This window comes from Oncorhynchus clarkii, chromosome 3, assembly GCF_045791955.1.
Source record: "Oncorhynchus clarkii lewisi isolate Uvic-CL-2024 chromosome 3, UVic_Ocla_1.0, whole genome shotgun sequence".
Lineage (NCBI taxonomy): Eukaryota > Metazoa > Chordata > Actinopteri > Salmoniformes > Salmonidae > Oncorhynchus > Oncorhynchus clarkii.
In genome coordinates, this window is record NC_092149.1 from 2,090,670 (window position 1) to 2,117,217 (window position 26,548).

The 26,548-nt window shown below is 44.8% G+C and overlaps 1 protein-coding gene across 1 annotated transcript in view; it reads left to right on the forward strand.

Annotated features, from left to right (window-relative positions):
• Positions 1–896: 896 nt before the first annotated feature.
• LOC139405629 (tumor necrosis factor receptor superfamily member 11B-like) overlaps positions 897–26,548 on the forward strand; it is a 29,547-nt gene continuing 3,895 nt past the window's right edge. The window contains exons 1-3 of the mRNA XM_071148044.1: positions 897–1,548; positions 12,511–12,726; positions 22,920–23,144. Coding sequence (XP_071004145.1) covers positions 12,570–12,726; positions 22,920–23,144 — 382 coding nt within the window. The 5' untranslated portion in view covers positions 897–1,548; positions 12,511–12,569. The remainder of the gene's footprint in view (positions 1,549–12,510; positions 12,727–22,919; positions 23,145–26,548) is intronic.

Sequence of the window (26,548 nt, forward strand, 5' to 3'; positions counted from 1 at the left end):
GCCAGTATAGGTCCCCCCAGGCCAGGCCAGTATAGGTCCCCCCAGGCCAGACCAGTATATGTCACCCCAGGCCAATATAGGTCACCCCAGGCCAGGACAGTATAGGTCACCCCAGGCCAGGACAGTATAGGTCACCCCAGGCCAGGACAGTATAGGTCACCCCAGGCCGGGCCAGTATAGGTCACCCCAGGCCGGGCCAGTATAGGTTACCCCAGGCCGGGCCAGTATAGGTTACCCCAGGCCGGGCCAGTATAGGTTACCCCAGGCCGGGCCAGTATAGGTCACCCCAGGCCGGGCCAGTATAGGTCCCCCCAGGCCGGGCCAGTATAGGTCACCCCAGGCCAGGACAGTATAGGTCACCCCAGGCCTGGCCAGTTTAGGTCACCCCAGGCCAGTATAGGTCACCCCAGGCCAGTATAGGTCACCCCAGGCCAGTATAGGTCACCCCAGGCCAGTATAGGTCACCCCAGAACATTATAGGGCACCCCAGGCCAGGCCAGTTTAAGTCACCCCAGTTGATAGGTCGCGCCAGGCCAGTTTAGGTCACCCCAGGCCAGTATAGGTCACCCCAGGTCAGTATAGGTCACCCCAGGCCAAGGCCTATACAGTGCTGCAGGAGATTCTGAGGGACATTGCTGACTGGATACAGTGTTTTTCATGACAGTGGCTTAGGGGAGGTAGGGGAAGTCCCCGGAGGGAGAATTGACATCTGGGCCACAGCGGTGAAAGGCTGCTGCCTTGCTTACTGCTGCTTTACACTGTCAATCACAGACACGCTTCTATTTAGTCCTGCCTGGTTTCTGGCTTCATATAACACTTAGTCACTCAGTCAATCACCCCAGGCTTGGGTTACACCCGGTCAATCACAACAAGCCTGAACGCTTAGTTTCTCTGGCATCAGATAGGCTGTAAACATTCGCTCTGTCTAATCTGGTGGTTCTCCTCTCTGTTCTCTCTCCCTTTCTGTCTCTCTTTTTCACCTCTCTCTCTCCCTCTTCTCTCTTTCTCTGTTCTCAACTCTTCTCCTTCCTCTCTCTGTTCTCTGACTCTCTCTTTATCTTTCTATATCTCTCTCTCCCTTCTCTCTCTGTTCTCTTTCATTTCCCCACTATCTCTCTTCTCCCTTCTCTCTATCCCCCCCTCTCTCTTCCCCCCCCTCTCTCTCTATTTCTCCACAGCTCTTCGCCATTTCCTTCTCCTGGGCGTTCCACGAGGTCCCACCCCCTAAGTACCAGCACTACGACCCCTTGACCTCTGAATTCCTCCTTTGTGACCAGTGTCCGCCCGGCACGGCCGTCCTGACCCACTGTACCGCCGAAACCCCCACCGCCTGCTCGCCGTGCCCCGACCGGTCCTTCTCAGAACACTGGCACTGGGGCGACAGCTGCCAGTACTGCACGACCGTCTGCAAGGAGAGACAGCTGGTCAGTCAGGAGTGTAACAGAACCCACGACCAGCTGTGTGAGTGTATCCCAGGCTACCACCTGGTGGTGGAGTTCTGCATCAAACACACGTCCTGTCCACCTGGCTTCGGCGTGACTGCTCTAGGTAGGTCATCTATGTTGTTATTACAATCAACCAATGACTGAATGAATTGATTGACTGAAATGTTGTTTTTGTTTTGTGTTTTGTTTTATGATGCAAATGAAGCGGTGGTGCTGAAGGTTCTTGTTCATTCTTTAACTGCTGTTGGTTTATTTAACTTGGCTGAAGATCCTCCCTCTCTTTTGATTGGTACTTCCAGTTATATACTCATACATAATGGTTTGCCAATGTTATTCCTGGTCAGCCCATGTCCTCAGAGGGGGAAGTGTTTACTCAGCCTGTGGTAGGTCTAATCAGTCCACAATATAATAGTACTGTACTCTCCATTACCCAGAATCCACTGCTGTATGGTCCTGACCTGTTCTGTTCTCTATGAGAGCCCACTGATAGTACTGAGTGTGTTGGCAGAGGACCAGACAGAGGCAGAGCTGTGAGTGACAGGCCTTTTCATCAGACATAATAACTCTGCTGTCTGGCTGTTATCATCACCAGGATCTCTCCTCTCCTGTCAGCCCACTCAGATAGGTTATGTCCCACATGTCCCTATATAGTGCACTACTTTTGATCAGAGCCCTATGTGCCCTCGTCTCAAATAGTGCACTATATAGGGAATAGGGTGCCATTTGGGACACATCCAAAGCTACGCAGGATCAAGATCACGCCAGACACTAAACTACGCCTTTGTCATTTGTACTTTGTTCTCGTTGGCCTCCTTCCCCTCCTTTTAATTATAACGTTCCTCAGCCTTCAGTCCTGGTTTGTGATTCAGACGTATTCCAGGCCAGATGAGGAGAGGGGAGAGGGGAGATGAGAAGAGGAGGGGAGAGGAGAGGCTGGGAGAGAGGGGAGAGAAGAGGGGTGAGGAGAGGGGAAGTAAAGAAGAGAGTCAGAGGAAAGAAGAGGGGAGGAGAGAGGAGAGGGGAAAGGAGAGGATGGGAGAAGGGGAGGAGAGAGGAGAAGGGTGGAGAGGAGTGGAGGGTTTTGTTTCTGGACAGAGTTTTAGTTTCAATAGTCTGTTGAACGTCTCAGTTAGAGATGATGAATAGAGACATGTCAGATTCTATTGGAGACAGTTAGACAGGATCAGCTCCATATTTCCTCTCTGTCTCTGTATCAGACAGTTAGACTGGGGCTAGAAGATGTTTCCTACCTGAGTCTGTATCAGACAGTTAGACTTGGGCTAGAAGATGTTTCCTACCTGAGTCTGTATCAGACAGTTAGACTGGAGCTGGAAGATGTTTCCTACCTGAGTCTGTATCAGACAGTTAAACTGGGTCTGGAAGATGTTTCCTACCTGAGTCTGTGTTAGACTGGGACTGGAAGATGTTTCCTACCTGAGTCTGTATCAGACAGTTAGACTGGGGCTGGAAGATGTTTCCTACCTGAGTCTGTGTTAGACTGGGGCTGGAAGATGTTTCCTACCTGAGTCTGTGTTAGACTGGGACTGGAAGATGTGTCCTACCTGAGTCTGTATCAGACAGTTAGACTGGGGCTGGAAGATGTTTCCTACCTGAGTCTGTATCAGACAGACTGGGACTGGAAGATGTTTCCTACCTGAGCCTGTATCAGACTGTTAGACTGGGGCTGGAAGATGTTTCCTACCTGAGTCTGTATCAGACAGATTGGGGCTGGAAGATGTTTCCTACCTGAGTCTGTATCAGACAGTTAGACTGGGGCTGGAAGATGTTTCTACCTGAGTCTGTATCAGAATGTTAGACTGGGACTGGAAGGTGTTTCCTACCTGAGTCTGTATCAGACAGACTGGGGCTGGAAGATGTTTCCTACCTGAGTCTGTATCAGACAGTTAGACTGGGGCTAGAAGATGTTTCCTACCTGAGTCTGTATCAGACTGTTAGACTGGAACTGGAAGATGTTTCCTACCTGAGTCTGTATCAGACTGTTAGACTGGGGCTGGAAGATGTTTCCTACCTGAGTCTGTATCACAGTTAGACTGGGGCTGGAAGATGTTTCCTACCTGAGTCTGTATCAGACAGACTGGGACTGGAAGATGTTTCCTACCTGAGTCTGTATCAGAATGTTAGACTGGGACTGGAAGGTGTTTCCTACCTGAGTCTGTATCAGACTGTTAGACTGGGACTGGAAGGTGTTTCCTACCTGAGTCTGTATCAGACAGACTGGGGCTGGAAGATGTTTCCTACCTGAGTCTGTATCAGACAGTTAGACTGGGGCTGGAAGATGTTTCTACCTGAGTCTGTATCAGAATGTTAGACTGGGACTGGAAGGTGTTTCCTACCTGAGTCTGTATCAGACAGACTGGGGCTGGAAGATGTTTCCTACCTGAGTCTGTATCAGACAGTTAGACTGGGGCTAGAAGATGTTTCCTACCTGAGTCTGTATCAGACCGTTAGACTGGGGCTAGAAGATGTTTCCTACCTGAGTCTGTATCAGACTGTTAGACTGGGACTGGAAGATGTTTCCTACCTGAGTCTGTATCACAGTTAGACTGGGGCTGGAAGATGTTTCCTACCTGAGTCTGTATCACAGTTAGACTGGGGCTGGAAGATGTTTCCTACCTGAGTCTGTATCAGACAAACTGGGACTGGAAGATGTTTCCTACCTGAGTCTGTATCAGACTGTTAGACTGGGGCTGGAAGATGTTTCCTACCTGAGTCTGTATCAGACAGATTGGGGCTGGAAGATGTTTCCTACCTGAGTCTGTATCAGACAGTTAGACTGGGGCTGGAAGATGTTTCCTACCTGAGTCTGTATCAGAATGTTAGACTGGGACTGGAAGGTGTTTCCTACCTGAGTCTGTATCAGACTGTTAGACTGGGACTGGAAGGTGTTTCCTACCTGAGTCTGTATCAGACAGACTGGGGCTGGAAGATGTTTCCTACCTGAGTCTGTATCAGACAGTTAGACTGGGGCTAGAAGATGTTTCCTACCTGAGTCTGTATCAGACCGTTAGACTGGGGCTAGACGATGTTTCCTACCTGAGTCTGTATCAGACAGTTAGACTGGGACTGGAAGATGTTTCCTACCTGAGTCTGTATCAGACAGTTAGACTGGGGCTGGAAGATGTTTCCTACCTGAGTCTGTGTTAGACTGGGGCTGGAAGATGTTTACTACCTGAGTCTGTGTTAGACTGGGACTGGAAGATGTTTCCTACCTGAGTCTGTATCAGACAGTTAGACTGGGGCTGGAAGATGTTTCCTACCTGAGTCTGTATCAGACAGACTGGGACTGGAAGATGTTTCCTACCTGAGTATGTATCAGACTGTTAGACTGGGGCTGGAAGATGTTTCCTACCTGAGTCTGTATCAGACAGATTGGGGCTGGAAGATGTTTCCTACCTGAGTCTGTATCAGACAGTTAGACTGGGGCTGGAAGATGTTTCCTACCTGAGTCTGTATCAGAATGTTCGACTGGGACTGGAAGGTGTTTCCTACCTGAGTCTGTATCAGACTGTTAGACTGGGACTGGAAGGTGTTTCCTACCTGAGTCTGTATCAGACAGACTGGGGCTGGAAGATGTTTCCTACCTGAGTCTGTACAGACAGTTAGACTGGGGCTAGAAGATGTTTCCTACCTGAGTCTGTATCAGACCGTTAGACTGGGGCTAGAAGATGTTTCCTACCTGAGTCTGTATCAGACTGTTAGACTGGGGCTAGAAGATGTTTCCTACCTGAGTCTGTATCAGACTGTTAGACTGGGACTGGAAGATGTTTCCTACCTGAGTCTGTATCAGACAGTTAGACTGGGGCTGGAAGATGTTTCCTACCTGAGTCTGTATCAGACAGACTGGGACTGGAAGATGTTTCCTACCTGAGTCTGTATCAGACAGTTAGACTGGGGCTGGAAGATGTTTCCTACCTGAGTCTGTATCAGAATGTTAGACTGGGACTGGAAGGTGTTTCCTACCTGAGTCTGTATCAGACTGTTAGACTGGGACTGGAAGGTGTTTCCTACCTGAGTCTGTATCAGACAGACTGGGGCTGGAAGATGTTTCCTACCTGAGTCTGTATCAGACAGTTAGACTGGGGCTAGAAGATGTTTCCTACCTGAGTCTGTATCAGACCGTTAGACTGGGGCTAGAAGATGTTTCCTACCTGAGTCTGTATCAGACTGTTAGACTGGGGCTGGAAGATGTTTCCTACCTGAGTCTGTATCAGACAGTTAAACTGGGTCTGGAAGATGTTTCCTACCTGAGTCTGTATCAGACACACTGGGGCTGGAAGATGTTTCCTACCTGAGTCTGTATCAGACAGTTAGACTGGGGCTGGAAGATGTTTCCTACCTGAGTCTGTGTTAGACTGGGGCTGGAAGATGTTTACTACCTGAGTCTGTGTTAGACTGGGACTGGAAGATGTTTCCTACCTGAGTCTGTATCAGACAGTTAGACTGGGGCTGGAAGATGTTTCCTACCTGAGTCTGTATCAGACAGACTGGGACTGGAAGATGTTTCCTACCTGAGTCTGTATCAGACAGTTAGACTGGGGCTGGAAGGTGTTTCCTACCTGAGTCTGTATCAGACTGTTAGACTGGGGCTGGAAGATGTTTCCTACCTGAGTCTGTATCAGACAGATTGGGGCTGGAAGATGTTTCCTACCTGAGTCTGTATCAGACAGTTAGACTGGGGCTGGAAGATGTTTCCTACCTGAGTCTGTATCAGAATGTTCGACTGGGACTGGAAGGTGTTTCCTACCTGAGTCTGTATCAGACTGTTAGACTGGGACTGGAAGGTGTTTCCTACCTGAGTCTGTATCAGACAGACTGGGGCTGGAAGATGTTTCCTACCTGAGTCTGTATCAGACAGTTAGACTGGGGCTAGAAGATGTTTCCTACCTGAGTCTGTATCAGACCGTTAGACTGGGGCTAGAAGATGTTTCCTACCTGAGTCTGTATCAGACTGTTAGACTGGGGCTAGAAGATGTTTCCTACCTGAGTCTGTATCAGACTGTTAGACTGGGACTGGAAGATGTTTCCTACCTGAGTCTGTATCAGACAGTTAGACTGGGGCTGGAAGATGTTTCCTACCTGAGTCTGTATCAGACAGACTGGGACTGGAAGATGTTTCCTACCTGAGTCTGTATCAGACTGTTAGACTGGGGCTGGAAGATGTTTCCTACCTGAGTCTGTATCAGACAGATTGGGGCTGGAAGATGTTTCCTACCTGAGTCTGTATCAGACAGTTAGACTGGGGCTGGAAGATGTTTCCTACCTGAGTCTGTATCAGAATGTTAGACTGGGACTGGAAGGTGTTTCCTACCTGAGTCTGTATCAGACTGTTAGACTGGGACTGGAAGGTGTTTCCTACCTGAGTCTGTATCAGACAGACTGGGGCTGGAAGATGTTTCCTACCTGAGTCTGTATCAGACCGTTAGACTGGGGCTAGAAGATGTTTCCTACCTGAGTCTGTATCAGACCGTTAGACTGGGGCTAGAAGATGTTTCCTACCTGAGTCTGTATCAGACCGTTAGACTGGGGCTAGAAGATGTTTCCTACCTGAGTCTGTATCAGACTGTTAGACTGGGGCTGGAAGATGTTTCCTACCTGAGTCTGTATCAGACAGTTAAACTGGGTCTGGAAGATGTTTCCTACCTGAGTCTGTATCAGACACACTGGGGCTGGAAGATGTTTCCTACCTGAGTCTGTATCAGACAGTTAGACTGGGGCTGGAAGATGTTTCCTACCTGAGTCTGTGTTAGACAGACTGGGGCTGGAAGATGTTTACTACCTGAGTCTGTGTTAGACTGGGACTGGAAGATGTTTCCTACCTGAGTCTGTATCAGACAGTTAGACTGGGGCTGGAAGATGTTTCCTACCTGAGTCTGTATCAGACAGACTGGGGCTGGAAGATGTTTCCTACCTGAGTCTGTATCAGACAGTTAGACTGGGACTGGAAGGTGTTTCCTACCTGAGTCTGTATCAGACAGACTGGGGCTGGAAGATGTTTCCTACCTGAGTCTGTATCAGACAGTTAGACTGGAGCTAGAAGATGTTTCCTACCTGAGTCTGTATCAGACTGTTAGACTGGGACTGGAAGATGTTTCCTACCTGAGTCTGTATCAGACAGTTAGACTGGGGCTGGAAGATGTTTCCTACCTGAGTCTGTATCAGACAGACTGGGACTGGAAGATGTTTCCTACCTGAGTCTGTATCAGACTGTTAGACTGGGGCTGGAAGATGTTTCCTACCCGAGTCTGTATCAGACAGTTAGACTGGGGCTGGAAGATGTTTCCTACCTGAGTCTGTATCAGACAGACTGGGGCTGGAAGGTGTTTCCTACCTGAGTCTGTGTTAGACAGTTAGACTGGGGCTGGAAGATGTTTCCTACCTGAGTCTGTGTTAGACATTTAGACTGGGGCTGGAAGATGTTTCCTACCTACCTAATTTGTTTCAAATTGGGATTAACATTGATTTAATTGTACATTTTTTTAGTCAATGAACTTCACAAAATACTCTGTAATGTCAAAGTGGAAGAACAATTCAAATATATATTTTATTTTATTAATGTAAAATAAAACACTAATATATCTTGATTAATGAAGTATTCAACCCGCTGAGTCAATACATGTCAGAATAACCTTTGGCGGCGATTACAGCTGTGAGTTTTCTGGACATCTCTCCTGTCACGTTCTGACGTTTATTTCCTTTGTTTTGTCATTATGTAGGATGGTCAGGGCGTGAGTTGGGGTGGGAAGTCTATGTTTGTTTTTCTATGATTTTGGGGATTTCTATGTTTCGGGCCTAGTATGGTTCTCAATCAGAGGCAGGTGTCATTAGTTGTCTCTGATTGAGAATCATACTTATGTAGCCTGGGTTTCACTGTTTGTTTGTTGGGTGATTGTCTATGTTAGTTGGTTGTGTTCAGCACAGTTCTCATTATAGCGTCACGGTCGTTATTCGTTTATTGTTTTGTATAGTTTGTATTCAGTGTTCAGTGCTTTCTTTTATTTTAAAAATCATCATGAACACATACCACGCTACATTTTGGTCCGCTTCTTACGACGACCGTGACATCCAAGAGCTTTGCACACCTGGATTGTATATTTGGCCTTGTCCTGCTGAACAGTGAATTTGTCTCCTAGTGTCTGATGGAAAAAGCAGACTGAACCACGTTTTGCTTAGCTCTATTCTGTTTATTTTTCCCTAAAAAAAACTCCCTTGTCCTTGCCGATGACAAGCATACCCATAACATAATGCAGCCACCATCTCCCTTGTCCTTGCCGATGACAAGCATACCCATAACATAATGCAGCCACCATCTCCCTTGAAAACATGAAGTTTGAATAACGCTTTTTATTCAGGACAAAAAGTGAATTGCTTTGCCACATTCTTTTCAGTATTTTTTTTGTGCCTAATTGTTGTAATATTTTTTATTCTGGAAATTTTTTTTATTTTCACTCAGTCCTTTATGCTATTATTTCTGGAGTAACTACAGTGTTGTTGATCCATCCTCAGTTATCTCCTATCTCAGCCATTAAACTCTGTAACTGTTTTAAAAATCCCCATTGGTGAAATCCCTGAGCAGTTTCCTTCCTCTCTGGCAACTGAGTTGGAAAGGGTTCCTGTATCTTTGTAGTGACTGGGTGTATTGATACACCATCCAAAGCGTAATGAATAACTGCACCATGCTCAAAGGGATATTTTTACCCGTCTACCAATAGGTTCCCTTCTTTTTACGAAAACATTGGAAAACCTCCCTGGTCTTTGTGGTTGAATCTGTGCTTGAAATTCACTGCTCGACTGAGTGACCTTACAGATAATTGAATGTATGGGGTACAGAGATGGGGTAGTCATCATTTAAAACAATTCTGAACACTACCAAAACATTTCTGACGCATTGAAGGTCCCCAAGAACACAGTGGCCTCCATCATTCTTAAATGTAAAAAGTTTAGAACCACCAAGGTTCTTCCAAGAGCTGGCCACCTGTCCAAACTGAGCAATCAGGAGAGAAGGGCCTTGATCAGGGAGCTGACTAAGAACCCGATGGTCAATCTGACAGAGCTCCAGAGTTCCTCTGTGGAGATGGGTGAACCTTTCAGAAGGACAACCATCTCTGCAGTGCTCCACCAATCAGGCCTTTATGGTAGAGTGGCCAGACGGAAGCCACTCCTCAGTAAAAGGCACATGACAGCCCGCTTGGAGTTAGCCAAAAGGCACCTAAAGACTCTCAGACCATGTGAAACAAGATTCTCTGGTCTGATGAAACCAAGATTGAACTCTTTGGCCTGAATGCCAAGCGTCACATCTGGAGGAAACCTGGCACCAACCCTACGGTGAAGCATGGTGGTGGCAGTATCATGCTGTGTGGACTGGGAGACTAGGGACTGGGAGACTAGTCAGGATTGAGGTAAAGATGAACAGAGCAAAGTACAGAGAGATCCTTGATGAAAACCTGCTCCAGAGCGCTCAGGACCTCAGACTGGAGTGAAGGTTCACCTTCCAACAGGACAATGTCCTTGAGGGTCCCAGCCAAAACCCGGGCATCTCTGGAGAGACAATGAAAATAGCTGTGCAGCGTCATTCCCCATCCAACCTAACAGATCTTGAGAAGATCTGCAGAGAAGACTGGGAGAAACTCCCCAAATACAGGTGTGCCAAGATTGTAGCGTCATACCCAAGAAGACTCCAGGCCGTAATCACTGCCAAAGGTGCTTCAACAAAGTACTGAGTAAAGGGTCTGAGTACTTATGTAAATGTCATATTTCAGTTTTTTTGTATTTTTATACATTTGCAAACATTTCTAAAAAAACTTTTTTTTTGTTTTGTCATTATGGGGTATTGTGTGTAGATTGATGAGAAAATAATACGTCTGTAACGTAACAAAATGAAGAAGAAATGAAGTGGTCTGAATACTTTCCAAATGGCCTGTATGGCTTGTCAACCTGAGGATCTATGACCACTGTATGGCTTGTCAACCTGAGGATCTATGACCACTGTATGGCTTATCAACCTGAGGATCTATGACCACTGTATGGCTTATCAACCTGAGGATCTATGACCACTGTATGGCTTGTCAACCTGATGATCTATGACCACTGTATGGCTTATCAACCTGAGGATCCTTGACCACTGTATGGCTTGTCAACCTGAGGATCTATGACCACTGTATGGCTTATCAACCTGAGGATCTATGACCACTGTATGGCTTGTCAACCTGAGGATCCTTGACCACTGTATGGCTTGTCAACCTGAGGATCTATGACCACTGTATGGCTTGTCAACCTGAGGATCTATGACCACTGTATGGCTTGTCAACCTGAGGATCTATGACCACTGTATGGCTTATCAACCTGAGGATCTATGACCACTGTATGGCTTGTCAACCTGAGGATCCTTGACCACTGTATGGCTTGTCAACCTGAGGATCTATGACCACTGTATGGCTTGTCAACCTGAGGATCTATGACCACTGTATGGCTTGTCAACCTGAGGATCCTTGACCACTGTATGGCTTGTCAACCTGAGGATCTATGACCACTGTATGGCTTGTCAACCTGAGGATCTATGACCACTGTATGGCTTGTCAACCTGAGGATCTATGACCACTGTATGGCTTATCAACCTGAGGATCTATGACCACTGTATGGCTTGTCAACCTGAGGATCTATGACCACTGTATGGCTTGTCAACCTGAGGATCCTTGACCACTGTATGGCTTGTCAACCTGAGGATCTATGACCACTGTATGGCTTGTCAACCTGAGGATCTATGACCACTGCATGGCTTGTCAACCTGAGGATCTATGACCACTGTATGGCTTGTCAACCTGAGGATCTATGACCACTGTATGGCTTGTCAACCTGAGGATCTATGACCACTGTATGGCTTGTCAACCTGAGGATCTATGACCACTGTATGGCTTGTCAACCTGAGGATCCTTGACCACTGTATGGCTTGTCAACCTGAGGATCTATGACCACTGTATGGCTTGTCAACCTGAGGATCTATGACCACTGTATGGCTTGTCAACCTGAGGATCTATGACCACTGTATGGCTTGTCAACCTGAGGATCTATGACCACTGTATGGCTTGTCAACCTGAGGATCTATGACCACTGTATGGCTTGTCAACCTGAGGATCTATGACCACTGTATGGCTTGTCAACCTGAGGATCTATGACCACTGTATGGCTTGTCAACCTGAGGATCTATGACCACTGTATGGCTTGTCAACCTGAGGATCTATGACCACTGTATGGCTTGTCAACCTGAGGATCTATGACCTCTGTATGGCTTGTCAACCTGAGGATCTATGACCTCTGTATGGCTTGTCAACCTGAGGATCTATGACCACTGTATGGCTTGTCAACCTGAGGATCTATGACCTCTGTATGGCTTGTCAACCTGAGGATCTATGACCACTGTATGGCTTGTCAACCTGAGGATCTATGACCACTGTATGGCTTGTCAACCTGAGGATCTATGACCTCTGTATGGCTTGTCAACCTGAGGATATCTAGTGAAGATGCTCTGCTGGTCACTTGTAGTAATAACTAGTAATTTCATATAGACCTATGAATTAATGTACTTACACAAATATGCCTTGTCACTTGTTTTGTCATCAGGTCATCTGTTTTCACACAAATATACTTTGTCACACGCTTTGTCATCATGTCATCTGTTTTCACGCAAATATGCCTTGTCATCTCTGTCAAATATCATCATACTGGATGCATGAAGGACCTTATACAGTCTCCGATTCTCACTTCTTCTCTGATCTAAAACAGGATGTGGTAGATAGCGTTATAGCACCGTTAGTAGTTTACTCCTCTCTAAACAATGCCACAGAAACTCCACACTTCCACTGCTGCTTTATGATGAGAACGACGTACCACAACTTGTAACTTGACATATTGGAAATGTATAACCTGAAGAGGCTTGATGTGAAAAGAGCCATTTCTCTCAGATTGTGATAAAAACATGATCCCCACCTGTAAAAATGATCTTGGTCAGGTGTCATAAATTGGAAGTTTGTTTTGTGTTCTTCTCTCCTAGGTACACCAGAGATAGACACAGCGTGTGAGGCGTGTCCACAGGGCCTGTTCTCCAGCCGGATGTCTGCCAGGGAGCCGTGTGTGCCTCACAGGAACTGCTCTGGGCTGGGCTTGAAGACCCTCCGACCGGGGACCCCCACCCAGAACACACTGTGTGAGAACGAGGCTGAAGGATCTGTCCTGGAGTGCTCCCATCACAACACACAGTGTCCCACTGGTGAGAATATACAGGATAATGGTGATATATGCCAGACTCTCTTATCCAAAGGGATTTAAAGTCATACATTGTTGTTTTTTTTGTATGGGTGGCCCCAGCGGGAATCAAACCCACTGCCTTTGGCGTTGCCAACGCCATGCTCTACCTACTGAGCCACACATGACCACAGCACACGCACCACGTAATGTCTATTAAAAAAGGAATGAGCATCCCTAATCCACAGCTCTGCACGACGACCCACTCAGCTTCACACCGACTAAATGACCACAGTGTCTGAGTCCTGTACTTTTACTAAGTATGTGAGTCTGAATGGGACAGATGTGCAACAGAGGTTAATGAGTAACTCTACCTGAAACTGAAAGACTTGTTTTCACTCCCCAAGAAAATACCTAGGCTTGATCTCAGCAGGTAAACACTGGTTGAAACCCAGTTAATCACAGCTGCCTACAGCGTTTCACTTGAACAGCAGTTCTACATCATCCCACCAACTCCAGTAACTCCAGACGTCATCCCACCAACTCCAGTAACTCCAGACGTCATCCCACTAACTCCAGTAACTCCAGACACCATCCCACTAACTCCAGTAACTCCAGACATCATCCCACTAACTCCAGACATCATCCCACTAACTCAAGTAACTCCAGACGTCATCCCACTAACTCCAGTAACTCCAGACGTCATCCCACTAACTCCAGTAACTCCAGACGTCATCCCACTAACTCCAGTAACTCCAGACATCATCCCACTAACTCCAGTAACTCCAGACATCATCCCACTAACTCCAGTAACTCCAGACATCATCCCACTAACTCCAGACGTCATCCCACTAACTACAGTAACTCCAGACATCATCCCACTAATTCCACTAACTCCAGACATCATCCCACTAACTCCAGTAACTCCAGACGTCATCCCACTAACTCCAGTAACTCCAGACGTCATCCCACTAACTCCAGACGTCATCCCACTAACTCCAGTAACTCCAGACATCATCCCACTAACTCCAGTAACTCCAGACATCATCCCACTAACTACAGAAACTCCAGACATCATCCCACTAACTCCAGACATCATCCCACTAACTCCAGACGTCATCCCACTAACTCCAGTAACTCCAGACGGCATCCCACTAACTCCAGTAACTCCAGGCATCATCCCACTAACTCCAGTAACTCCAGACTCCATCCCACTAACTCCAGTAACTCCAGACATCATCCCACTAACTCCAGTAACTCCAGACATCATCCCACTAACTCCAGTAACTCCAGACATCATCCCACTAACTCCAGTAACTCCAGACGTCATCCCACTAACTCCAGTAACTCCAGACGTCATCCCACTAACTCCAGTAACTCCAGACGTCATCCCACTAACTCCAGTAACTCCAGACGTCATCCCACTAACTCCAGTAACTCCAGACATCATCCCACTAACTCCAGTAACTCCAGACATCATCCCACTAACTACAGAAACTCCAGACATCATCCCACTAACTCCAGACATCATCCCACTAACTCCAGACGTCATCCCACTAACTCCAGACGTCATCCCACTAACTCCAGACGTCATCCCACTAACTCCAGACGTCATCCCACTAACTCCAGTAACTTCAGACGGCATCCCACTAACTCCAGTAACTCCAGGAATGATCCCACTAACTCCAGTAACTCCAGACGCCATCCCACTAACTCCAGTAACTCCAGACATCATCCCACTAACTCCAGTAACTCCAGATGCCATCCCACTAACTCCAGTAACTCCAGACGTCATCCCACTAACTCCAGTAACTCCAGACATCATCCCACTAACTCCAGTAACTCCAGACGTCATCCCACTAACTCCAGTAACTCCAGACATCATCCCACTAACTCCAGTAACTCCAGACATCATCCCACTAACTCCAGACGTCATCCCACTAACTTCAGTAACTCCAGACGTCATCCCACTAACTCCAGTAACTCCAGACATCATCCCACTAACTCCAGTAACTCCAGACATCATCCCACTAACTCCAGACGTCATCCCACTAACTTCAGTAACTCCAGACGTCATCCCACTAACTCCAGTAACTCCAGACGTCATCCCACTAACTCCAGTAACTCCAGACATCATCCCACTAACTCCAGTAACTCCAGACATCATCCCACTAACTCCAGACGTCATCCCACTAACTTCAGTAACTCCAGACGTCATCCCACTAACTCCAGTAACTCCAGACGTCATCCCACTAACTTCAGTAACTCCAGACGTCATCCCACTAACTCCAGTAACTCCAGACGTCATCCCACTAACTCCAGTAACTCCAGACGTCATCCCACTAACTCCAGACATCATCCCACTAACTCCAGTAACTCCAGACGTCATCCCACTAACTCCAGTAACTCCAGACGTCATCCCACTAACTCCAGACATCATCCCACTAACTCCAGACATCATCCCACTAACTCCAGTAACTCCAGACGTCATCCCACTAACTCCAGTAACTCCAGACGTCATCCCACTAACTCCAGTAACTCCAGACGTCATCCCACTAACTGCAGTAACTCCAGACAGTTTCTTCTTGATCAGATGGTCAGGGGGCCGGAACACAATTACAGATAATTTGTAGACTGCAAATTGACCGCAAGAAGCCCAAACATATATAATATTTGACTAATACATAATAATTTCAAACCTTGCATACATTTGTATAGGGTGGCTCACAACCCATAGGGCGGCTCACATCCCATAGGGCGGCTCACAACCCATAGGGCGGCTCACAACCAATAGGGCGCCTCACAACCCATAGGGCGGCTCACATCCCATAGTGCGGCTCACATCCCATAGGGCGGCTCACATCCCATAGGGCGGCTCACATCCCATAGGGCAGCTCACAACACAAAGGGCGGCCTACAACCCATAGGGTGGCTCACAACCCATAGGGCGGCTCACATCCCATAGGGCGCCTCACATCCCATAGGGCGGCTCACATCCCATAGGGCGCCTCACATCCCATAGGGCGCCTCACATCCCATAGGGCGCCTCACATCCCATAGGGCGGCTCACATCCCATAGGGCACTTCACATCCATACGGCGCCTCACATCCCATAGGGCACTTCACATTCCATAGGGCGGCTCACATCCCGTAGGGCGGCTCACAAATGGCCCATCGTCGTCCCGGTTAGGGTTTGGCCGGTGTAGGCCGTCATTGTAAATAGGAATTTGTTCTTATCTGACTTGCCAAGTTAAATAAAGGTTAAATAAAATAAGAAGTTTACGATCACTTGTCTTTCTAGTATACGTGGGAATACTTGGGAACAGATTTCCTAAATTAAAATCAATTGGAGCTGATTTGTGGTGTTTTTACAGTCTTTTATGCCCAACCATGAAAAACATGTTTGTTTTTTTGCTCACAGGCCGCCAGTTTGGGTCTTACTCAGGCTGAAACCATGAAGAATGCTGCTGAGAACACACACACACACACACACACACACACACACACACACACACACACACACACACACACACACACCACAGAACCACAACACATTAGACTGAGCCTGATGAGTCTCCCAGGAGACCGAACACAGTACTGAGTTCTCATTCTAGAACCTGAACGATGCACACAGAACACCTGTCTTCCATCACACCATCTCTGCTGTGTGATGTAACACAATGAGCCGTGTCAGGGGGAGGTTGACTTCCATGAGAATCAACTCTTCACATGAAACTGAGTTCCTATAGGATGACTAACAACTCTCAGAGTAGAACACCCAGAACTGTTACTTTCCCTGGGGACTGACGCTCTCCTTAACAATTCATTCAGGATTTATTTTCGTAGGATACGACACACATACAATTACAATGATTCAGTCCTTCTATTTCTATGGTGACACCACAGATCGTTTGCAAAGAATTAGAAAATAGTTTGAAGTAAAAATGTCACATTGAGAGGAAATATGTCTAAGCCGTTGGTTGCTGTAAGTCAGACCTGCTGTAAGTCAGACCTGCTCTAAGTCAGACCTGCTGTAAGGGAATACCCCCCTGATTTGTACAAAAATGAATGTCAAGATATTGGCATTGGACAAACCATGTACACGATGTCCAATACCACCCAAAGCGGCGTTGATTCGTGCAAAGTATATGGCAAATGCCATATGGCAATTGCCAATTGTAACACCTCAAAAATCCAACAGGGGGCGAGTGCGCTCCACCTGGGTTTTTCATATTGGAAATGCAACCCAAGTCAACATCCAAAAGAAAAATTTTGAAAAAATGATATTTTTTTCAAAAACTTTTTACCCCTTAAAAAAGTGCTTTCTGGGCCTTTTTTCGAAATTCTTTCGCTTTTTTTGTCAATTACACATGTGTAAGAACTGTATGAATATACTTTTGTCCAATTTTGATATCAAATTTTTTTTTTTTTAATTACATGCGCATAAGGCATATGTTTTGTCCATTTGCAATATGATTTCATAGGAAGTCAAAAGTCAAAAGTCAAAAATGTCAAAATTTGGTAAAAAACTTCACACATCCTTAAAAAAGTGCTTTCTGGACCGTTTTTCAAAATTCTTTCAATTTTTATGTCAATTACACATGTATAAGAACTTTATCAACATACTTTAGTCATACTTTATTATCATTTTTTTAAAAAAATTTTTACTAGTGCATAAGGCATATGTTTTCTCCATTTGGAATATGATTTCATAGGAAGTCAAAAGTCAAAAATGTCAAAATTTGGTAAAAAACTTCACACATCCTTAAAGTGCTTTCTGGACCGTTTTTCGAAATTGTTTCGATTTTAAGACAATTAATCATGTGTAAGAAGTGTATGAATATACTTTTGTAAAATGTTATTATCATAATTTTATTTTTTTTACTTGTGCATAAGGAATATGTTTTGTCCATTTGCAATATGATGTCATAGGAAGTCAAAAGTCAAAGTCAAAAGTAACGATTTTCCTCCGTGCAACTGGTGATCTGAAATGTGCAACTGGTGATCTGAAATGTGCAACTGGTGATCTGAAATGTGCAACTGGTAACCCAAAAAAAAATAATTTGATTCTATGTTTCCTTACTTTTTCAAAGTCACTGTGCATTTGCAATATGTTTTAATGGGCAGGTACCATCACGAATTTGTCATGCTATAAAAATCCTGCAGGAATGTGAAATTGACTGGCCCGATGAACTCGGGATGGCTTTGCAGTGATTCTGGGTCATCTCAATCGCTCGTTTGGGTTGATTTCAGAATGTCGCTTTTGGTGATGTTTTTTCACTATAGAATCATATTGCAAATGCACGTGCAACTGGTCACCCAAAAAAAAAATGTTTTGATTTTTTTTGTTTATGTTTCCTTACTTTTTCAAAGTCACTGTGCATTTGCAATATGTTTTTTCACTATAGAATCATATTGCAAATGCACATGCAACTGGTCATCCCCCCAAAAAAATTTTAGATTTTTTTTGTTTATGTTTCCTTACTTTTTCAAAGTCACTGTGCATTTGCAATATGTTTTTTCACTATAGAATCATATTGCAAATGCACATGCAACTGGTCATCCCCCCCAAAAAAATTTAGATTTTTTTTGTTTATGTTTCCTTACTTTTTCAAAGTCACTGTGCATTTGCAATATGTTTTTTCACTATAGAATCATATTGCAAATGCACATGCAACTGGTCATCCCCCCCAAAAAAATTTAGATTTTTTTTGTTTATGTTTCCTTACTTTTTCAAAGTCACTGTGCATTTGCAATATGTTTTTTCACTATAGAATCATATTGCAAATGCACGTGCAACTGGTCATCCCCCCCAAAAAAAATTAGATTTTTTTTGTTTATGTTTCCTTACTTTTTCAAAGTCACTGTGCATTTGCAATATGTTTTTTCACTATAGAATCATATTGCAAATGCACGTGCAACTGGTCATCCCCCCCCAAAAAAATTAGATTTTTTTTGTTTATTTTTCCTTACTTTTTCAAAGTCACTGTGCATTTGCAATATGTTTTTTCACTATAGAATCATATTGCAAATGCACATGCAACTGGTCATCCCCCCAAAAAAATTTTAGATTTTTTTTGTTTATGTTTCCTTACCTTTTCAAAGTCACTGTGCATTTGCAATATGTTTTTTCACTATAGAATCATATTGCAAATGCACATGCAACTGGTCATCCCCCCCAAAAAAAATTAGATTTTTTTTGTTTATGTTTCCTTACTTTTTCAAAGTCACTGTGCATTTGCAATATGTTTTTTCACTATAGAATCATATTGCAAATGCACGTGCAACTGGTCATCCCCCCCAAAAAAAATTAGATTTTTTTTGTTTATTTTTCCTTACTTTTTCAAAGTCACTGTGCATTTGCAATATGTTTTTTCACTATAGAATCATATTGCAAATGCACGTGCAACTGGTCATCCCCCCCCCAAAAAATTAGATTTTTTTTGTTTATTTTTCCTTACTTTTTCAAAGTCACTGTGCATTTGCAATATGTTTTTTCACTATAGAATCATATTGCAAATGCACATGCAACTGGTCATCCCCCCAAAAAAATTTTAGATTTTTTTTGTTTATGTTTCCTTACTTTTTCAAAGTCACTGTGCATTTGCAATATGTTTTTTCACTATAGAATCATATTGCAAATGCACATGCAACTGGTCATCCCCCCCCAAAAAATTTAGATTTTTTTTGTTTATGTTTCCTTACTTTTTCAAAGTCACTGTGCATTTGCAATATGTTTTTTCACTATAGAATCATATTGCAAATGCACATGCAACTGGTCATCCCCCCCAAAAAAATTTAGATTTTTTTTGTTTATGTTTCCTTACTTTTTCAAAGTCACTGTGCATTTGCAATATGTTTTTTCACTATAGAATCATATTGCAAATGCACATGCAACTGGTCACCCCAAAAAAAAAAAGTTAGATTTTTTTTGTTTATGTTTCCTTACTTTTTCAAAGTCACTGTGCATTTGCAATATGTTTTAATGGGCAGGTACCATCACGAATTTGTCATGCTATAAAAATCCTGCAGGAATGTGAAATTGACTGGCCCGATGAACTCGGGATGGCTTTGCAGTGATTCTGGTTCATCTCAATCGCTCGTTAGGGTTGATTTCAGAATGTCGCTTTTGGTGATGGTACCTCACTGTTTAAACATATTGCAAATGTACAAGAGTCAAGTGGACAAGAGTCCATCAGTCAATTAGATATCATTCTGACACCAAACTGATACAAACTGACACCAAACCCACTTTTTCCAACTCGTTTAGTAGCCAACTATTACATACTTCAGAGCTGGCCCAAAATTCACAACGCCTTGGGTTCAAACCATAAAAAAACCATAAAACACGTAGTTACGTTCTAGCTGCGGGTCCATTTCTTATGTTATGTGTTGGCCTAGCTGAGGCGACCCCGAATCCCAAGTTTCGGCTCGATAGGTCATTTGGTGTCCGAGAAAAACCCTAATTGGTGATGGAAATCCACTATTTTCCATGACTTGCTACGGGGTCCTTGAACGAGCTATCGGACAGAAACGTCGGGGTCCGTCTCTATGGGCCGAGCCGGTTTCAATGCACCTAGCCTTGCGTCTCTGAGACTTTTCTAAACGTCGTCATTTTCGTGATGGTCAAAATGAATTGAAGGTATTGCAAATGTACGAGGCTGTTTCTCGGTCCGAGAACCTTCTAGAGCCACGTAACTCACCACGCACCATCGACCGGAGGTCTAGAACAGGTTTCTAAAGTTTCGGAACTCTAGGTCTGACGGTTCTATTTTAGCTCGAACAAAGCTAACTATTGCAGCCACTGTCTGTCTCTACGCACCCCAATACGTCCCTCCATTCAAGTTGTGTTTTAGTGTGATTTTTTTTTCCTTTGAATTTTTTGGGGAAAAATGACTGATTTACAGTTCATGGGGGTTGCCTAATCACACATATGAAGTTTTGGACAGATCTGACTTTTTTAACCCTTCGAAACAGCCCCTGAGACACCATTTAAGGCACTTCCGGTTGGCACAGGAAGCTATAATTCACCACATATCCTCATTGGGGTATGCTTTTACAGAATCCTGAGTTTTAAGTCTTTACGTTAAGAACTGAGTTATTTACGGAGGGTTTAGTATGTGTGTGTTATTTCAGAAAATCATAGAAAATCACAGAAATCTCGCAGAGCTCCGCAGCACACGTTAAAAAGATTCGTATGAACACCCTGCAACTGGATCTGTAACCGTTGAAAAAAAAAAACGCCTATTTGTGACCATTGCCAAGTTGTCATTGTTCCGTTTCTCTTAAATGACGATAGATAAATGGCTGGTTCTTTTTTTATTGACACCGGAGGCTCCTTGACTTTGACCTGAAGTGGAAAAATAATTTGTCTATTTCCATTTAGGACCTTTAATCCCAGAAAAACGGCCATAACTCAAAAACCGTCGAGGCCTAGACGCCATCTTGTTCGGGGCCAACTGCCCATTATGCCAAACCTACGCTCACCGAGTTTCGGCTTCGAAATATTTTCCGTTTTCGAGATAAGGCCCCGTCGTGATTCGTGATGTTTTGCCAAATTGCCATATGATTCCGTATGCCCTCTTGTGGGAAATTCCGGGATAGCGGAAAAACGGTCAAAAACTTGTTTATTTTATAAAACGGAAACCGAATGTCCGACAAAGTTCATTTGATGACTTCCCGGTAGGTCTGGCCCTACCGCACGGCCCGACGCCGACCGCAAATTTTACAAACGATTTCGGACGTCTAGTAAGGGACCGTACATTTGCAATATGGACTTTCTCACTGATCATACACGAAATGCCGAAATGTTCCCTTAAGGTATGTAAGTCAGACCTGCTGTAAGTCAGACCTGCTGTAAGTCAGACCTGCTGTAAGTCAGACCTGCTGTAAATCAGACCTGCTGTAAATCAGACCTGCTGTAAGTCAGACCTGCTGTAAATCAGACCTGCTGTAAATCAGACCTGCTGTAAGTTGGGTGGTCCTTTGCATGGGGTGATGTAAGTTTCCTTCAACAATCAGTCTTCCAGATAGATGACACAGGAACTTTGGTATTAAACTCTTTAGTAATAAAATGTAATTGCAGACAGAGATTCACATACAGAGTACCTCAGTAGTCCATCGTAACGATCTGTGTGGAGAAACAGGAGACAACGCTCTTTATACAATCTACCGTCAATCATATCATAACATTGTTGCATTGGATTAGAAACAAAGTATCTAAGATGAGAAAAACAGGTCTAGACTGTGGTTTCTCTCTACTATCTCGTCCTTGAGGCTGTGTGACTATCAGCAGGTGCAGACGATTCTCATCCTGAGAACTAAAGCAGTGCATCTCCATTTACCCAGTACTTTTCCATCATTGCACATTGCAGGTATACAAAGGTTATCACATAAATACAGTAATCATGGCGTCAGTGTAGCCCCACACCCGAACACCAGGGTAACCCCCAACCAAGTCAGCCCTGCTGTAGGTCAGACCTGCATCCCAAAATGGCACCCTATTACCTATATAGTGCACTACTTTTGACCAGAGCCCTAGTGGCCCTGGACAAAAGTAGTGCGCTATAAAGGGAATGCGATGCACTTTAGAAGTCAACTACAGACTTAGGAACGAAGCCAGGAGTACATAAGGAGGAAGGAGGAGAGGGAAATGAGTGTGTCGCCGCTGGGATGGAACAAAGAAGTGAGAGGAAGTGATGTTTTCATTATCTGGTCTGGTAATGACTGGATACCCTCCATTACACACACACACACACACACACATACACACACACACACACACACACACACCACATCAGAGTGAGCCTGATGAGTCTCCCAGGAGACCCAAACACAGTATTGAGTTCTAGAACCAGAACGATGCACACACACACACAGAACACCTTTGTTCCATCACAGCAGGTCTGCTGTGTGACGTATCAGGGGGAAGGTTGAGGTCCATCTCCACAGGCGTTGAGGTCTTCATGTGAACTGGTGCTCATCATCTAGCGATTTGATATCTGTTCAATAGAATAAATGAATGTTTATTTGATAGAACCTGAAACAGAAAGGATGTTTCTGGAATAGGATACAATTATGGTCCCAATAGAGTAAACCTAACACATCTGTCTCTTCACACAGAATCAATCAACATCTCAATGTATTGGAAAGAAAACATGTACCTAAGTACCAGGATGTAACGTCAGTGTCCTCTCTCTCTCTCCCCCTCTGTCTCAGACGTGTCGCTGTGTGAGGAGGCCATCTTCCAGTCTCTGGCGTCTCTCCGTCTGTCCTCCGTCCCCCTGGAGCGTCTCCTGGAGAGCCTGCCTGGGAAGAGGGTGGACAGGAAGAGTCTGGAGAAGCTTAAGAAGGCCTGCTCCCCCCAGGAGCAGATACTACTCCTGTTGAGACTCTGGAGAGAACAGAACAAAGACCAGGTTAAACTCTACGGCATCATTCAAGGTCAGTAGGATCTGTTTAGTAGAGCTCTGCTATTGGCTGCTGCATATGAGTTCTAAAGACTTCTATCCAATGAGAGGGTTCTGTTATGTCCTGGGCTCATCATATCTATTATCCAGTGAGAGGGTCCTGTTATGTCCTGGGCTCATCATATCTATTATCCAGTGAACCACTGTGAGTGGAAGGTGTCCAGGTTAGGGGTGTCCAGGTTAGGGGTGTCCAGGTTAGGTGTTACGAATCTCTTTTGGCCCGACAGTCTAGGGGGGATGGTAGTGAGACCCGTAACATAACTCATGTAAATTATAATAGTGACAAAGTAAAAGTGAACGAAATAACCACGACAACCGAAATAATACCGTCAAACTCAGGGTTTATTATAAACACACGGTAATGGGGGGGGGGGGGAGTAATGATTTTCACCTGTGAGGGGAGAAGGAGAGAAAAGAACACACAGGATACACACAGACACAGGATACCTGTATCCGTAACACTCCCACCCTTAAAAGAGCAACCCTAGGGGGATTGCGATTACAGTATAAAAGGAATACTCACAACAACAAAGCAACAACCTTGCAAAACATACAACAATCATTAGACACGAGACAAAAACTCATAATTGCTTACTCACTACTGGGGCTGTAATCCTTCGCAGAGGAATAGCCTCGGGGTATCTTGTAGCCATACACATTATCGTTAACAAAAACTGGTTACCCGATTTTGTCTTCGGTAACGGTCCGACACAATCAACCACCACATGCTCGAATGGTTCACCTATGACAGGTATTGGACAAAGAGGAGCGGGAGGAATAACCTGATTTGGTTTTCCTCTTATCTGACAGGTGTGGCATGTCCGACAGAACTGCGCCACATCTTGTTTTAAACCCGGCCAAAATAAATGTCGAAGGATCCGATCATACGTCTTTGTGATTCCTAAATGACCAGATCACTGCTGATCAAGAGCAAGGGGGTAACACATTTTGTCGAAAGGCTGTAGGAATCACTATTTGGTAAACAGCATTCCAATCTCCACCTGCATCAACATGGGATTTCCATTTACGCATGAGGAGATTACCATCCATGAAGTAAGCCACATTCTTCTTCTTCACCTCTTCTAACGAGACAACACTAGAAAAACATTTAGCAAGCTTGTTGTCAACCTTTTGGTTAGCAATCAGCTGCTCACGAGTAACTGGTAACTGTATTGCATCAGCAATAAGTTCAACGTTCTTTAATTCTTTCCTGGGCTGTTTGTCAGAGGTGATCAACTTCTCAGAGGTATCACACAATCCATCCTCTTGATCATCCTCTTTGAACAGAACAGTGTTCGACAAATCTATCACGTCACCCTCTTGTAGTGCCTGAGCACGAGTGACAGCACAAGCGGGGAACACATGTGGATAACTCTGTGCCAACTCATTCGAGAGAGAGTGGTCACTTTTATCCAATACTTCCAATACGGGTACTACCTTTCCTCCGGCAATATCGTTACCCATTATAAAGGTCACACCTTTCACTGGCAACTTAGGACGTACCCCCACTCTGAATATTCCACTGATTAACTCAGTGTACTTTCACAAAGTGCAACGGCACTGGGACAAAACCCATTTCAATACCCTGCACTAACACACTGGAACCACAGTATGTATCGTCAGATAAGGGCAACACATCAGACAATATAAACGACTGCGCCACACCAGTATCTCTAAGGATTTTAACCGGACGCTGAGACGCTTCGTCATTCTCTAGGGACACAAACCCCTCGAAAATGAATGGTTCATAACTGCGGTCGGGGACTGGGTCTTTCAAACTACAGTTACCCTGAGGCACCTGTTTTGTTGCAGACCTCACAACCGTACGAATTAGAGCAACACCTGTTGGTGGCTTGGCACGAAGAGGCATCCCTCGTTTGCGTTTAAGCAGGAAGCAATCATTAATCATATGTCCCACTTTATGACAATAGAAACAGGAACGCTCATTCTTCTGGCGTGCTTTATATACTACTGCTGGTCGACTAGGGCTAAAGGTAGGAAACTCAGTGGTTCTACTCTCAGTTTGAGCCGAAAACACACTCTTGTGCGTCAACACAAACTCGTCTGCCAACACAGACGCTTCTGCCAGGGAGGATACTTTCTGTTCGTTTAGGTAAACTACAATGCGTTCGGGTAAGCAATTTTTAAACTCTTCCAACAAGATTAACTCCCGGAGAGAGTTGAAATCAGTTACCTTACTAGCAGCATGCCATTTATCAAACAGATTTCCCTTGTCTCTAGCAAATTCCACATAAGTCTTACTAGAAGACTTTCTATGAGACCTAAATCTCTGTCGGTATGCCTCAGGCACAAGCTCATAGGCACGAAGAACAGTAGCTTTGACCACTTCATAATTCAAACTGTCCTCCAGAGGTAGCGCTGACAAAACCTCTTGGGCTTTACCAGTTAATTTACACTGAAGTAATAGGCACCATACCTCTTCAGGCCACTTCAATGCTACGGCTATACGCTCAAATACACAAAAATAGGAGTCAACCTCCGACTCTCTGAACAAAGGTACTAAGGCTATCTGCCTACTAATGTCAAACGTGTTTGAGGACACAGCAGGTGAGGACGGCTCACAAACAGGCACAGTAGGAACGAAGGCTAGCCTCGCTGTCTCTGCCTCCAGTTCCATCTGGCGCATTTTAAACGTCATCTGCCGCTGTTCTCTTTCTGCCTCAATTTTACACATCATCTGCCGTTGTTCTCGTTCTTTTTCTGCCTCCATTTTACACATCTCCAACTGGAGAGTCTCTCGCCTAATTTGGGCTCTCTCTTCCACCTCTAGTTGGAACTGTGCTAAACGGACATCCCTTCTGGCATCACCGTTTGACAGTGGGGAGAGTGGATCAAAATGGGACAATGTGGCTGGTGTTTTAGCCTCACCCTCATTATCAGATACCAATGGGCTTATAGGAGCAGTTACATCCCCTACAGGGTTAGTAGACTCAGGCAGCGGTAACACAAGCACCTGCTCTTCCAACAATACATTTAACACTAGCTGTTTAACCTCCGCCTTAACTACACTCTGCGGAATCGATATTGAGTAATGGTCAGCCAAGGTCATTAAATCAACTCTACGACATTTATCAAAAACCTCCCACGAAGGATTATCCAAAAAGGACTTCAAATCAAAAGTAGCCATCTTACACTACTTCACAAGAGCCAACGAAAATAGCAAACACTAATGCTACTTCAGCTATGACGCTCAACACTGAACTATACCACTACAACAATCTACATGAGCGGCATGGGTGTCAGTAAAGACATATCCCGGATGAGCCCCCACTTATGTTACGAATCTCTTTTGGCCCGACAGTCTAGGGGGGATGGTAGTGAGACCCGTAACATAACTCATGTAAATTATAATAGTGA